Source organism: Lactuca saligna, chromosome 9 (genome assembly GCF_052625555.1).
Source record: "Lactuca saligna cultivar CGN05327 chromosome 9, ASM5262555v1, whole genome shotgun sequence".
Lineage (NCBI taxonomy): Eukaryota > Viridiplantae > Streptophyta > Magnoliopsida > Asterales > Asteraceae > Lactuca > Lactuca saligna.
The window spans coordinates 51,844,386-51,861,394 of NC_136425.1; the positions used below are offsets into that span (position 1 = coordinate 51,844,386).

Sequence of the window (17,009 nt, forward strand, 5' to 3'; positions counted from 1 at the left end):
GCCCATACTACCTTCCACATCTATCCGTACTTTCCTCAAGAAATGCCTTGACTCCACCAAGCCCCTTCTACTACTACTACTTCACACGCTACTCTCATCCTAGGCTTGCCCTAGGGTAATCACCATACCACTCTCCGCCATCAGTTGCATAAGAAGTCTCTGTCATCTCCCCCTAACTAGCTCACGAATACTATTACATATCCCTCAGACTAGATAATTCTTCGAATGAGAAATCCTACCCTACAACGGTTAGAATCAAACAAGAGCTGTGAAATAGAGCCAGACCTAACCTTATGAAATTATTTAGTCCTCACAATATGTAACTTAATATATTCATTTACTAGTTAGTGAAAGACAACTAGAACTCCTAAAAGCACAAAGCAAGCAGCATTCGGGCATTAAGCACACTGCACACATAATCAAGCATATACTACTCTAGCTATCATACTGACTGATATATACTAGCATGTAGTTCATAAAGCCGATACACATATAACAGGCACATAAGGCATTCTTCTTAGATCCTTAGCCCTAATCTAGTATGTTGTTCTCATAATAACATAAACTTGTATGCGTAATTTCGGAGTACTTACTTGAGCTCGGCTGATTGCATGCACCACACCCTTTTTCTCCTTTCAATTTCCTTTTTCTATTTTCAAAATCTTTTTTATAAAAATGATTTTCTTTTGAAAATTTAATACCACTTCCTTAGTTTGAGTCCAGACATACCCGAAAGTGTTCCCGAATCCCTCAAGCCAAGGCTCTCATACCAACTTGAAACATCCCAAAAATACGGACCAAAATTTTTGTTTTCAAATCATTATTAAAATCATAAATCATCCAAATTCATAAGTAAAATCATGAATCATGTATCATAAAACATCCTAGTATCTGTCACAAATCAAAATCTCATAACAAAACATCAAAGTAAACTCCCAGGCTAAGACTGTGGTGTGTGTCATGCGATCATCCCGAGCCCTTCCCTTTGCTAGTGGAAGTACCTGAAACCAAAACTGAAAACCGTAAGCACGAAGCTTAGTGAGGTCTCCCAAATACCACATACCATACATATATAACATGCAACTAGGAGATACGGGCCCCGCCCACACTCATGGAGATACGGGCCCCACCCACACTCCGCTAACTAAGAGATACGAGCCCCGCTCACTCTCCGCTAACTCTGAGATACGAGCCTCCCCCACACTCAGCTACTTCGAGATACGGACCCCGCCCACACTCGGCTAATGTGAGATATAGGCCCTGCCACACTCAGCTGCTATGAGATACGAGCCCCGCCCATGCTCAGCTAATAAACCGAAACATACAAGTATCACGCAGACAACAAGTATAACTGAATCTATCATTCAGGCATATATCATAGTCAAGCTCAACTATGAGATACGGGCCCCACCCACACTCGACTATAAAGAGATACGGACCCCGCCCACACTCAGCTACTATCATAACATGCTACGAGCCGACCTTGATGCCTTAGACCCGTTCCTACTGAAGGTAAACTCACCTCGTATGACAGACTGCTGAAAACCTGAGTGAGGAATCTGTGTCTACTGCTCTGGTAACTCTCCGACTATAAATTCCATAATGACACTTCGTCAGAAACTGATAACTATTCTTAGGGTAAAATGACCATTTTACCCCTGGTCAAAGTCAACATCCTGGTCAAGGTCAACCTTCCAAGTTGACCAAACTCGTCGAGTCAGCCTTGTGACTTGTCGAGTTCTAGAACTTAGGACCCTACAATCGCGACTCGGCTCACCGAGTCATCCTATGACTCGTCGAGTCCCCAAGCTACTTATCATTGCGACTGATCGAACTGGCTCATCGAGTCTTCCTCAGACTCGTCGAGTCCTAGCATAATCAGAAAAGGGACAAAATCATCCAACTCTCTGAGTTGCTTAATTAACTCGTCAAGTCCTATGAACATGATCGAGGTTTCTTCATCGGACTCGCCGAGTTCCCTTATGAACTCGACGAGTCCCTTGCAGATCTAGCCTAGTTAACTGGTTTCACACTTCTACAGCTCCAAAATACAGATCTAGGTCGTTTCCATGGTCCATTTCTATAAAGTTGGAGACTTGATGGCTTTGCACACCTCAAATGGACCCAAACTCAAGTTATAGCAACCTACTTCCATGAACATGAACATGGATTGGATGAAAACGGGTTCAAGACTCCTTTTATGACTCTAGAGGCTAAATATCACAGGAAAAGAGGGATGCTTAGCATTAGGGGTGTCAATTTATGACATGACACGACAAAAATACACAAAATGAAATGAAATCGAGACGAAATCAAAATTCGAATTCGTGTTCGTGTCGTGTTCATGTCAAGATTAAAAAACATGATGTCGTGTCGTGTTGTGTTTGTGTTCATAAATCGATACGAAATTGACACGATTAAGCATGTGGTTGTCGGGTTTTTCGTGTTTGTCATTTTTATCGTGTTATATATCTTTAAATATGAATGAAATACACTAATAGTTATGTAATATTATCTTTGTTGTGTCGTGCCGTGTTGTCGTGTTTTAGTTGGTTCGTTTTTGTGTTAATGAAAAAAAAACATGACATCGTGTCGTGTCGTGTTTGTGTTATACAAAACCTTGTCGTGTCATGTCGTGTCAGACAAAAACACGACACAACTGCCCGATTTGACAACCCTACTTAGCATACAACCCATGAGAAGCAACTTATCCTACTAAAAAGGGTCAAAAATACCCATAAATCAACATTGAAGGAGATCTAAGCTATGGGTTATCAAGCCTGATAGCTTCAACAAGCCTGGATCTTGATCTTCTTCCCCAAGCCTGATAGCTTCAAGCTCCTCCAACTATCTTCTATAACACAAAAACACACTCAAAATCTCAAAGTGAAGCTCTCAATCGGATTAGGGTTTCTGGAGGACAGGGAGGCTGGTAAAGGAGGCCTAAAGGGGGATTAAGTGGCTTAAATAGGGTGAAAAACCCCAAAAATAGGGTTTCCTCCTGGCAGACCTACTCGTCGAGTCCATGCTTGGACTCGCCGAGTAGAACCTTTAAAACTCCGCGTCCTTTCTGGCATTTACTCGACGAGTTAGGGCTACCAACTCGTCGAGTAGTTAAGAATAAATACTTGATTAAATAAATAATTGCGTACCAGGAACGGGGCGTTACAGTTTTAACTCCGACAACAACAAGTAGCGGTTAAGACCACTCCCTCATCTCTGAAATTGTCTTTGAAAGACGCTTAATCCATCGTCTCTGAAATGATTTTTGAAAAACTTGTCTATAAAAAATGATTTCTGCCACCACCATTTCTAGACCGTTGCCGCTCACCATTATCGGACTGCCAGATCCCCCATCGCCTTTTCTCTATCCCTCTCTATCATAGATATGCTCAGATTTATCTGTAACCCCATCCTCATCATCACAACCTCCACTGCAATCAAACTCCATCAACCTTCGGCTACCTCCCACCCTTGATTTCTAGGGTTTTGTTTTGTTTTCAGAAATGGTTTGAAGAACAATGATTTCCTATTCAATTTATGGGTTTTCCAGTGCTGAAACGATTTTAGATTCATAAGTGTGGGTGTTTATTTTGTAAAACAAACCTAAAAAATGGAATGTCTTGATTGTGTGTTCTTGAGTTATGAACGGATATGTGTGTGTGTGTGTGTGTATATATATATATATATATATATATATAGAGAGAGAGAGAGAGAGAGAGAAAGAGAGATCCTTTTTATTTTTTTAATTATTAAAATAAATAAATTAGTATTAGATTTAAAAAGAAATGAAAGAAAAATAGAAAATAAATACCCCAAGGATATTACAGTCATTTCACTATTCATAAAGACCAAAAACGCAACGAAACTAACTTAAAAGGATCACTAATCCAAAAAAGATGAAGTTTAGGCTAAAACTCCTAAAAAATACATACCACGTGACAATTTTGCAATTTTGTTAATCCTTTTTTATTAAAAAAAATCTTTTTTTAAGCATTTACATTTTGTTCTGTTCGAGTTCAACTTAACAAATGAAATTATATGTATGTTCGAATAAGGAAAGAAAACTACGTCATGGTAATTCACCATCTTTCTTTCTTCAAAGGAAATTCGAGGTCTACACGTTGGCAAGCATGAACAATGACAGAGAGATACAACAGCCTACCCACCTACTGGATTGCAACATAATACTTTCTTCAATAATTAAAATGATGCTGAAAACTTTCTAGACATTCTATACGAACAAGTGTTTTTTTTCTCCTAAGATCCCATTTCACAAAAAGTCGATCTAAAATTATTTTTAAATATCATAAACAAAATCGGAGAATATAATTAAATTTGAACGTAAAAATAAAAAATTATAAACATAGTTCTCTGACTTCTCTCAATAGTTATTTAATGTAGACTTGGTAAATAATAAGTCGGGTTAGTGGAAACAGGTCAAAAAAAATAAATAATAAACTATATAATACAAATGTTGACCGATCCATAGTCCAACTTAAAAAAAAAAAAAGATAAATATTTAAAATGTTGAATATGATTTTAGATCTTACAATATAAAAATAATATAAATACTAATCATAACACTTTAACGGTTTAACCATGTTGGTAAAAGCAGAAGGAAAACAATAAAATATTAAATTTATGATACGCGAGTTGTCGTTTTGGTTGATGTATCCCACGATTTCAAAGAAAATGAACTATATTAGTTTATACCATATGAGAATTACTGTTATATAATTAATTAAATTTTTTTAGTAAATACTTAAAATTATTAATCAATTATATCAAATAAATTATATTAAATAAATTATTAATTAAGAGATATTTTTTAGTTATATAAAATTATAATCGTTAATTTAAATAAAGATATGAAATTATATCATATTATAATATATATTTATTTTATTTTATTTTTTATTTTAATATTAGAGTGTGGAATTTAAAATTTGAAATGAAGAATCAATTATTCAATTATTAATTTAATGAAATTGGAATGAGAAATTTAAAATTCAAAATGAAGAATTAATAGGTTGACATGTGATAGGTAGCATATAATATTAATGATGATTTTTAATATTATAACATTTGTCAATAGGAGAATAAACTTATTTATTTATTAGAATAGGAAGATGCACATATTAGTTCCGAATTTTCTTAAATTAAATATTTAATATTTTCAATAAAGTAATTTATAATGTAAGTAAGGGTGTATCACTGTATTGACGATCAATTTGGTTTAATAACTTGATGGTGCGTATAATCATTTAAAAAGCAAATGATAGAATAAGTTACCATATTATTTATCAGGATGACACTACAATAGAAACTTTAACGATACGCAATTTATCAAAATTTGAACATTAAACCTTTCATACAGAGAGACTAATTGTCTTACCCGATATACCACCTGTGACTTGAATATTGAACATTGGATATGGATAATTGGATATGGATGATATGGATAATATGCATATATTGTCAAAATATATATATATATATATATATATATATATATATATATATATATATATATATATATATATATATATATATATATATATATATGAATGACGAAAATAATGTTTTCAAATAGTTTAGACACTTGTTAATTCATGTCAAAATGATTGTCAACTTGAGTTAACAAGCCAATTCAACAAGTGCACCTCAAACCAACTAAGTCTGTCCCAAATCACTAACTAAAGTCGGCCCCAAGCTGATTAAACTAACGAGTAAGCTTGAATCGAATTTACACTTTCTATGCTAATATGCTACGTCTTAAAGGGGTTTTCCTTTGCCCCTAGACCCTACAAGTGGGCCCGACCCTTCCCTTGGACCTCTTATATTTGTTATTTTTTGGATCAAATTTGCTTTATACACGACTCGTAAATACATCATTGCCCGAGTCCCCTTTGACATTCACATTCTTACATTTTCAAGTAAGAAATCAAAATTATTTAATATTATTATCGATTTGATGACATTACAAGTTTACCCATGACCCATGTAACTCTCGCATTTGGGGCTTCAGTTTTTGTTCTTTACAATGGAATTTTTTTAGATAATCAAATTAAAATAAAAATAATTAACTTAACAATAAATAATTAGATAAATTTAAAAAATAATTAAAATAAGGCAATAATTAAAATAATAAAATTTATTATAATTCAGATGAATTTAATAAATTAGTTATATAATTAATAGTTTAGAATTTGAGAGTTATAAGTTGACTTGGCATATTAAGAAATATCATGTTTAACGTTGAGTTAACGCAACTAACCCATTGTTCGGACTACTTTATCAAAGCAAATATTATTTAGGGGTTAACTTAGTAAATAGAATGGTTGGTCAAGATTTAGGGGTTATATGGTGGCTAAATGTGGAAAATGTTAAGTGGGGGACTAAAAGTAACAAAAGTCTAAACTTTAGAACATAAGCCTATTTCTTTATCTCTTTTCATTCTGAAAAGTGAAAACGATCTAGAGACTTAGATCTTAGGAGAGTGGCAATTTTGAAGACTTGGTGAGGGTTTAAGTTCACTTGGAGTAAATTTGACACTTTGGAAGCTTATTCCACTTTGAGCTTGAAAATGACCAAATAAAATGTTCTATCTATCCTACAAGTGAACTTCACTTATAAGTGCAAATGTTAGTTAGTAATAAGAAGACATGTTCCTAATCTATTTTTGATGATTTTATATTCTTGTATGAGGTTTTCGATCTATTATATAAGTATACTATATGTATGATTGTGTACCTTCAAGAGGCAGTTTTGAAATGAATTTCCTTATAATGGAATTAACTTTGATGTGGTGCGCATGCTTTCTTCATGAACTTGTATATTCACTTTGGATGCATAGAACATTTGGACTTAGGTACCCAATTAATGTGTTAAGGTATTTTGGTGATGTTATGGTATCTATATTGGTGAGGTGTTGGACTATGAGATTGACTTGGGTTGGATTTTAGAAGCATTTTATTGCATTGACTTTTGGTGTTAATGTTAGGGATAATGACTTGAAAGGGAAACGAACTTTCGATTTTGTTCATATTTAGTCACTAAACTTTTTTTCGTTATCTATTTGTCATTGAACTATTGAAACTATTCACATTTTACCCTTATGACCGGTTGTTACCGGTCATAAGGGTCAAATATGAACAGTATTAACAGTTTAGTGAAAATAGATAACGAAAAAAAGTTTAGTGACTAAATATGAACAAAATCGAAAGTTCGTTTCCCTCTAAAAAGTTCAATGACTAAATGTGAACAAACGTCCTCTTGTATTATGTTTTAGCAAATTATTTATTTTTCTTAAACTGTAGCAACATTTGTTGATGAAGAAATCTATGAAAAAAAAAAAAAAAAACAAAACCCTGAAAATATATTTTAAAAAAAACAAAAAATCGAAACCGAAATAAAAAAACCAATGATTTGACATTTTCCAAAATAAAAAATCAAAATTTCCAATCTGATTTTGGTTTTACAAAAAAAAAATGAACCATTCTCACTGATGTGAATTATGACCATTGGTTTGGCATGCAAAATTTGTGACATCCCATGAATACGTAGTTACAACATCGTCTGAACTCGTAATTCATAGTAAGGGGTTAGAGTATCATTGCATGAATACGTAGTTACAACATCGCCTGAACTCGTAATTCATCATCTACAGGTTATGGACCTGCTGGTGTTTCCACTGGGTTGTCTAGAATAGTCTGTGGTTGTCATCTATACTCTGGTAGATGACTACATCGCCACATTGCCGGTTCATCATCATCTATTTACCTAATTATCATCACCTTTCTGTCATCACCTATCTCTCATCATTTTATTTCATCACACACCAACTATTTCATCTACCCATGTTTCATCCACAACATATTTGTAGATATCAAATAAATATATCGTTTAAATCTTTTAAAACATGTATAAAATCGTTCATCCAGTATAGACAGCAAGTATTCAAATAATATGCACACATAGCACGTAATTTATATAAAATACTTCATATCTATGTGTAAGATGAAAGTAACTATATATACCATAAAAATCCCATAAATGCTTCCTAACTTCAAACCCCAATGTTTACTCTACTAAAGCTTCATATTCTTGGCTCTCTGGACCTAGAAGGGTCCAGATTCCTAACTTCAAACCCCAAGGTTTACTCTACTAAATCTTCATATTCTCGGCTCTCTGGACCTAAAAGGGTCCAGATCTATAACACAAACTTGCAAGAGGGGTTTGAGGCATTCAAAACCCCAAAGATGAAGTGATTCAAGTCCTAACCCCAAAATGGAATCTACACAATAGGGAAGGAAAGGGGTTCAATTTTGTACCTCAGAATGAAGCTCCTTGCTTGAATAACTCAAAAGAATAACCTTCCTTGGTCCCTCTTGCTGGAACTCTTCTCCTTTCTTGCAAAATCACACCAAAAAGCTCACGATAGCTCTTCCTCTCACTCTACACAATCAAACTCGCTAGGGTTCTCACTTATCGGAAAAATAGTCGCAATTGAAGGTCATAAGTGCCTTTAAATATGGCTCGGGCCAAAAGATTTAGGGTTTCTACCAACAGTGCGGACTCGTCGAGTCCATTCATTAATTCGAGTCATCAGTCACGACCTTACTCGATGAGTTGAGGCGTCAACTCGTCGAGTCTCTCTTCTTAACTCAAAAGAAAAATACTTCAATTATAATACCTGGAGATCCGAATGTTACATTTTATTTTTTTATTTCATAGATTTCTTCATCAACAAATGTTGCTACAATTAAACAAAAATAAATAATTTGCTAAAACATAGTACAATAGGAAGTTTGTTCACATTTAGCCATTGAACTTTTTAAAAGGGAAATAAAATTTTAATTTTGTTCACATTTAATCACCAAACTTTTTTTCTTTATCTATTTGCCACTAAACTATTGAAACTGTTTATATTTTACCCTTATGACCGGTAACAGCCGGTCATAAGGGTAAAATATGAATAGTTTCAATAGTTCAATCGCAAATAGATAACGAAAAAAAGTTTAATAACTAAACGTGAACAAACTCGAAAGTTTGTTACCCTTTCAAGTTATTCTCCCATGTTGATAATATGAATTTGGTGTTGTATAGTGTGAATTCATATTGTTAAATAATACTGTATAACCTGAAATACAATTTCCACAACCACAAATTTACATCAAATAAAATAAATTCCATATCATTTCTCCTAAAAATACTAATTTTAGAAGCGGCTCAAGACACACACCTCTCTCGCTCTCTCTCACACACACACAGAGATAGCAAAATTACCGATTCCGAAAATTCCGGCAACAAACGATGCCGCTGTGCGAAGTCGGACAATACCAGACCGGCGGTGATGCAATTATCAACCGTGGTATAAAGATCTTTTACAGAACATACGGCGGTGGCCCCGTCAAAGTTCTAATGATCATAGGTACTCCCGATAACTCTCCTTATCTTTCTTCCCTAATTACAATCCAACTGAATTCTTAACGATCATAGGCATTTTCGAACTCCGTTTATCCCTTTTCCCTGATTATAATCTCATTTCATCATCAAATTGACTTTTTTTTGTCAGGATTAGCTGCGACCCATGATTCCTGGAACCCGCAAATCCAGGGACTCGTCGGAAGCGTAAAACCCAACGACGAAGACGATGATCGGAGCTCCAATGAGACAGGTACAGGTATTGAGGTGTGTGCCTTTGACAATCGGGGAGTAGGTCGTAGCTCTATACCAACTAAAAGATCAGAATATACGTAAGGATATCAAATTTCGGATCATCTTTTTTGGGTTTATTTTGCTTATTATATTGTGGGTTTTGAAAATTCTTTACATTTAGGCTTGATTTAGTTTTATTAAAATGTTGGGTGTAGAACAAGTATAATGGCTAAAGATGCGATAGCAGTTATGGAGCATTTGGGTTGGAAGAAAGCTCATGTATTTGGCCACTCAATGGGTGAGTCAACTCAACTATGTTATTTATGAAATTTATCTAGAAAGTACATTCATTGCCTGTTTGAAGAAATTTGAATCTTGATAATCTAAGATTTTATTTTATTGTGTAGGTGGTATGATTGCTTCAAAACTGGCTGCTCTATTTCCAGATAGAATTCAGTCTTTGGCTTTACTTAATGTAACTGGTGGAGGCTATCAATGTCTTCCCAAGGTACTAAACTACACTCATGTTTCCAAAGATCCACTTCAGCTTTGCTGACGTGGCACTTTTTTGTTCTTATTAATGTCTCAAACTTGTTTTCATTTCTTCAGCTTGATCGCCAAACATGTTCCATTGCTATTCGTTTTTTGATGGCAAAAACTCCAGCACAGAGAGCAGCGGTGGATCTCGACACTCACTATACACAGGTCAAACTCAAAAGTCAAACCATCTACCTTTTCCTTATTAAGGGAAGGGGTATTTTAGACTTTTCACAACTTGTCTGATTTTCAAAAGAAGACATGTTTCTACTGAATTGTGCAGGAATATCTTGGAGAATATGTTGGAATAGAAACGAGAAGAGCAATACTATATCAAGTAAGAATTTAATTTAATTATTATCTACTTTTTTTTTGTACAAATTCTGTTTATTTATGAAATATTTTTCCAGGAATATGTCAAAGCAATTTCAGCGAGTGGGATGCAATCCAATCATGGATTTGATGGTCAGATTAATGCTTGTTGGACACACAAATTATCACAAACAGATCTAGAAATGATCCGAAAACAAGGTTTTTTAATATCATTCATTCATGGCAGGTATATATACATATACATATATATGATATATCTCTGTTTTCATATCTTTGTGTTAGTTTTAGACTTTAGAAACTGATGATTGCTTAAATTTCTGTAGATCTGATGTTATTGCTCAAGTATCTCATGCAAGAAGACTCGCACAAAAACTATATCCACTTGCAAAGATGGTTGAACTTCATGGAGGTCATCTTGTGAGTCATGAGAGGACCAAAGAGGTACATACATACATAGCATACATACATAACATACATACATGCAGTGTTTTACTGATATGGGTGCAAACATTGTAAATTTAGGTGAATGAAGCTTTACTTGAATTGATAAGGGCATCAGAGAGCAACATAAGTCCACATGATTGGACAAATTTGTCTGGGAAGAGCACTAGTAAGATTGATCAAGTGGAAATAAGAATCCAGTTTTCAATTTGGATTAAGATTATATTTGGGATGATGGAATGGAATCACAAAGGAATGGAATGAGAATGAGAAAGGATTATTATTGCGTTTCATTATCATGTTTGGTTGACTTGGAAGGAATGGAATATGAGTCATTTAAACATGTTTTATGTGTAAAACTAGAAAATCAAATGAACTTATGTTGGTGAAGAAAGAAAAGATATATATATTATGAGAATAAAAAATAATTTTGAGTTGAAGTAAAAGCATTATTCTTATCAAAGATGATGCAAGTTGATGTAATTTTGAGTTATAATAAAAAATAACCAGAATGCTCTTATTCCATTCCCTCTTTGCAGTAGAACTCATGGAACACAAATTGTTACATTCATAACTGAAGCAAACAGAAAATTGGTAAATAATAAACCAATGTGTGTGTGTGTGTTTTTCTCAGGTATCTGGTCAATGAGCTGGATTTCCTCTAGTGGATCTAAGTCAGAAGGAGGAATCACTAATGGAACTCTTAGAAGCATCATGCTATACATATTTAGCATCTTTGTTTTATTATTTGAGTACATAAGAAAAGTTCCTAGACGCATAAGGCCAGTCAGGGTAGGCACTGCTCTCACATCATGATGATGATGATGATGATGATGATGATGATGTTATGTGGGTAAGCAATCAAATTCATTCTTTAATAAGTTTAGTGTATTTAACCTAATAATCTTAATCACTCAAAACCAAATTACCATGCAGGTAGTTTACTGAACATATTGATGTAAGGCTCAACAAAGTGCAGAAAAGATGAATGATATAACTTTATAAGTTATAACAAATAGAAACATATACAAGAGGGAGTTTTGAGTTGCAATGGGATTCAACCCAAAAGCATATAATTTTCGAGTATTTTATATCCAACCAAACTGCAATTAATCCAGCTAGAGGGAGTCCTATAGATACACTATCACTCTTGCTTTTTCCTGATTATACTTAATGTTGTAAATTACTCTTGCTCATATTTTGAGTCAAATCACCAAATTCTTATAGAATCCATAAAAACAAAATGGGATGGTGTTTAATTAAAGCATGTTTTTACTCCTAACTGTGGCGTTTTTTCTGAGAATATGATACAAACTTATTGTAAATGACATATTTGAGAAAATTTAGGGTTTTAGTTTTACTCCCAAATATGGTGCATTTACTGTCAACGTGTATTTACCTATAGAAAGAACACCACGAATTGATGTTGTACGAACTTGTAAATGACAGATTGAGAAAACCTGTCAACTACAATTCGTTTCTAGCTGTATGTGCTATATGTGTAGGGATTCATGTGCACCTTCAAGTTCAATCGACAGTCTAAAGTTGAATTTGATGATTCGATTCCAAAATCAAACGACTGCAACCCATAAGAGTTCTGAACTTGATCATTCAATTAATACTGCGTGAGGCCGATAACAATTCACAAGAACCTAAATATGAATCAGACTACAACAACGAAACCTATGCTTTCCTACTTTTGTGTTTTCTAAATCAAAGGTTCGCAATAGCCATATGGTCGCAGTTTCACGTCATCAAATAACACAAAACAGAGAGAGAGAGAGAGAGAGAGAGAGAGAGAGAGATGTTACCTGGTGTTTACTTAATATCGTGGGATTCTTCTCCATGCTCATGATTGACGAAGGTGGTTGACTGGTTGGGACTTGGGAACTTGGCTTGTGTAATGAACATAAATTATTAAATTAAAAAGTTTAAGTAGCATGTGTGATAATATGCCATTTCGGAAATGGAATATTCTACATTATATATGGCATTGCATGAAAGAATTGGATAATTTTTGTGTTTAAAATATGAGACCCACAATATTATTTATTTAAGAGCTATTCATTAAAATGGCTACAAAGTTGTGCATTCGCAATTTTTTGAGTATCGAGGGATATTCTTCCGTTGTCTCTAATTTTGTACAATGATAGGAAAGATGGAGATTTTTTTAGATGTTAGAAGGAAGTCATTCAAAATTATGGATAATGGATTCTTTGAGTTCAACCTCTTTTAATTTCTGTAATTGAAAACAAAAACAAATCAAGATCTCTTAAGTTTCATCTTTTTCACAAATCTAGAAATCACAAAGAACATGAGAAAAAGTTCTAATCCAGTTCTGCTTCTTGAAATCAAAATCCATAGAACAAAGGTTGTTCCCAGATCCCTCTCATTTTGTTGGTGAATAAACAAAAGAACAAGTTGAGGGTTTGGGTTTCAAAAGAAAAAGGTTTGCTAAAAATAGGTATTTCTTGAATTATTCACAACTTAATGACTTCTATGAAAATAAAAGTAGTTCGCTAAATCTTCAACAACTAACCTTCTTTCATAATAGTAACTATTTTAAAAAATAAAGGTTGTTCGTTAAGACTTTAACAACTTGTTTTTTGTTTAAAAAATGACTGCTCTACAAAAATAAAGGTAGTTTGTGAAATTTTCCACAACTCAATTTTTTACGGAAAATTGATCTTGTGCATTTATGGATCGTTATTCACAAAATAAACGGTCATTTTATCATTTTATGATAATTAGACCATCCGTTATATATTCTCCTACCATTAGCATAGATACCTACCACTAATAGATCACTCCACCTTATTTTTTTATTTAAATTTAATTCAAAAATACATTAAAATCATTTTTTTAATACTAGTTTTTCCATTAAATTAAAATACCAAATTACATTAAATAAAAACTATATTAATTGGAAAAAAAAAACTAACAATAAAAATAAAAATTACATTACTTAAAATTAAAAAAAAATAAAAAAAAGCATTAAAAAAACTAAAAATTCCAACAATAAATAAAATAAACTACCCCATACGCCTACGTCGAGCTCGAACCGACTCTTTCATCGCTAGGAAAAGTTCCAAGTTGTCGCCCTCGAGGTCGTACGCTTTCATTTTCAAGATTTCCATATCGTTTTCTGTTTGGAGCGTCGCTTGTGCCTCTTGAAATGATGATTGTGCTTCGATCATTTTTTGTTCCATCCGAGTCATCACCTCGGCCTTCGTTTCTTGAAGTTGCACATATCGATCAAATTTATCGCCAAACATATCCATAACACTAGAATTCGAATATGTTGACGCCGCTTTTTTGTTTTACTTCTTCCAACAGGCCGACGAAGAGGTTGGTCGTTTTTAAGATATAGCGGATCGTCGTTGATGTCGATGTGTGTTGGTCTGTCGGATTGTTGAGAAGTTGCATCGAGGTATCTCAAACGCTTTGAACCGGAAGATTGCGAAGTACCTTCCATTTGTTCTTTCCATTTTGGGGCGTCTTTTAGCCATGATTTCATATACAGAAAAGCTTTGCGTGTTGTTGTTTTTTCAAATTGGTCCCTGGCCGCCATAAAAAACATCAAAATCATTCAAGCCGTTTTTGTGTATGTTTAGGAGGTTGTTGTAGATTCCTCCAAACTCGGTGCATTTTAGTTGAATATATCGCCATTTCGACGTAATTTGATTGGCGTTTCGACTTTCGCTTTCCATTAACTCGTAGAAAATGACTTAAACTTTCTCCCCAAAACTTCTGTAAGGCTGACTATCTCCTACAATTGGATCTTCGGAAGCCGTCAACCATGCCTCCGCTAACTTTTCTTCTTCTTCTTCTTTTGTCCATGGAACCCTTTTTTTTTTGTTGAGGTAGTGGTGAAGGTTGCGTTTCCGCAACAAAATCTGCGAAAGTGGTGGTTCTGAGCTTGGTGGTTGTGAAATTGGAGGTCGTTGTTGTTGTGATGATTATTGTTGGAGTTGTTGTAGTTGTTGAAATTGTTGAAATTGTTGGTATTGTTGTGAAATTTGTTGTTGTTGGAAAGACGGAAAATGTTGATATTGTTGTTGGAAAAGTGGTGTTTGTTGGATAGGTGAACCGGTTTGAAGTAGATTGAGAAAACCACCTTGAGGTGACTCCATAATCGGGAATTGGCGAGGTGTTGTCTAACGCAAATGCGTTATCGGGTTTATGATTTCTATAATTTGGAAGGGTATTTTAGTTGAGATCAATGGTTTTTGGTTGTGAATATTTAGTATGTAGATTGTGTATAGAGATAGAGAAGAATGGTGTAAAAAATAAAGAGTAAAAATGTTGTATTTATAGGTAAATAAATTGTTTAATTTTTTTAAAGAAACTGACCGTTCAACAACTAGTGTAACGTTCAAATCGTGAGCTGCAATCGGATTGGTCATGCGAGTCCATTGTCCCGAACACGAGTGACCATGAAAACGAGCCACCACAAAACAACAAGGTGGTGTGCACGCCCGTTGTTCGTGGCCAGTTCGACCCCAAACCTCGTCGTTATAGGTATACCATTTGGCCTTATTGAAAGGGAATATGACTTAGGAGGGTAACTATCTTTTATCCGTGTTCACATATTGGCAACTTCTTCTTTTTTGTACATAATAAAGCAACTAACTTGTTTTAACTGTTTAAATTACACAAATATTACCGGCTAATACATGTTTTAACCGGTAACTCAAAGGAAAAATGACTTAGAAGGGTAACTACCTCTTATCCGTGTTCACATGTTGGCAACTTCTTATTTTTTGTACATAAGAAAGCAACTAACTTGTTTTAACTGTGTAACATCCCAAAAATCATGACCAAAAATTTCGTTTTTAATTTAATACTAAAACCATAATTGTCAAACCATTAATTTAATATTCCGGCATCGGGCCCCGCCCGACATCAGGCCCCATCTGGGATCGAGCCCCGCTCGGTATACAGATCTGTCTCTCTCTAGGCCCCGCCCACTAAACACATGCAATCATATAACATGTTAACACATAAAGAAACATACTCTACCGTATCCCTGTCCTAAGAAACATACTCTGCTAATAATGAGATACGAAACTTCGTTCGTACTCAACTAATTCCAGCCAGGGCTTCAGCAGTGCAAGGTGAGTCTCCTCACTGTGTGAATGGGTCTAAGGCCACAATGTCAGCTCATGTAGTCTATGAGTAGGAAGACCCGGGGGTTAGCCCCAGGTATTGTATGCTAGTATGTTATTCCAGACCAAGGTCCGATGTTGGGCGGGTGCCCGAGGAATGTTTGCATGCTAGATTATACTTGTTGTCTGTGTGATACTTGTATGTGCCTGGTAAGGAGGTGAGTGTGGGCGAGGTCCCATATCTCATCACTAGCTGAGTACGGATGATGTTCCGTATCTCATTATTAGCAGAGTATGTTTCTTAGGACATAGATATAGTAGAGTATGTTTCTTTATGTGTTAGCATGTTATATGATTGTATGTGTTTAGCGGGCGGGACCCGGAGACAGACTTGTATATCAAGCGAGGCTCGATGTCAGGTAAGGCCTGATGTCGGGCAGGGCCCGATGTTGAAGTATTAAATTAATGGTTTGACAATTATGGTTTTAGTATTAAATTAAAAACGAAATTTTTGGTCATGATTTTTGGGATGTTACACAGTTAAAACAAGTTAGTTGCTTTCTTATGTACAAAAAATAAGAAGTTGCCAACATGTGAACACGGATAAGAGGTAGTTACCCTTTTAAGTCATTTTTCCTTTGAGTTACCGGTTAAAACATGTATTAGCCGGTAATATTTGTGTAATTTAAACAGTTAAAACAAGTTAGTTGCTTTATTATGTACAAAAAAGAAGAACTTGCCAATATGTGAACACGGATAAAAGATAGTTACCCTCCTAGGTATACCATTTGGCCTTATTGAAATGATGTTCGAGCTTTTCATATATTGTCATTTTAGTTTTTTTTTTAATGCAATGTTTTTATTAATCAAATATCAAAAACTTACAAATTTTTTTTTTTTTAATAAATAACCTTTTATTTAATGGAA

At 34.5% G+C, this 17,009-nt stretch overlaps 1 protein-coding gene across 1 annotated transcript; it reads left to right on the plus strand.

Moving 5' to 3' along the window:
- Positions 1–9,204: 9,204 nt before the first annotated feature.
- LOC145015316 (uncharacterized) lies at positions 9,205–12,256 on the plus strand. Its single transcript, XM_078973772.1, has 11 exons — positions 9,205–9,436; positions 9,581–9,761; positions 9,879–9,961; positions 10,071–10,171; positions 10,273–10,368; positions 10,484–10,537; positions 10,611–10,759; positions 10,857–10,974; positions 11,056–11,143; positions 11,609–11,827; positions 11,911–12,256. The coding sequence occupies exons 1-10, from the start codon at positions 9,319–9,321 to the stop codon at positions 11,788–11,790; spliced, it is 1,170 nt and encodes a 389-aa protein (XP_078829898.1). The 5' UTR covers positions 9,205–9,318; the 3' UTR covers positions 11,791–11,827; positions 11,911–12,256.
- Positions 12,257–17,009: the final 4,753 nt, after the last annotated feature.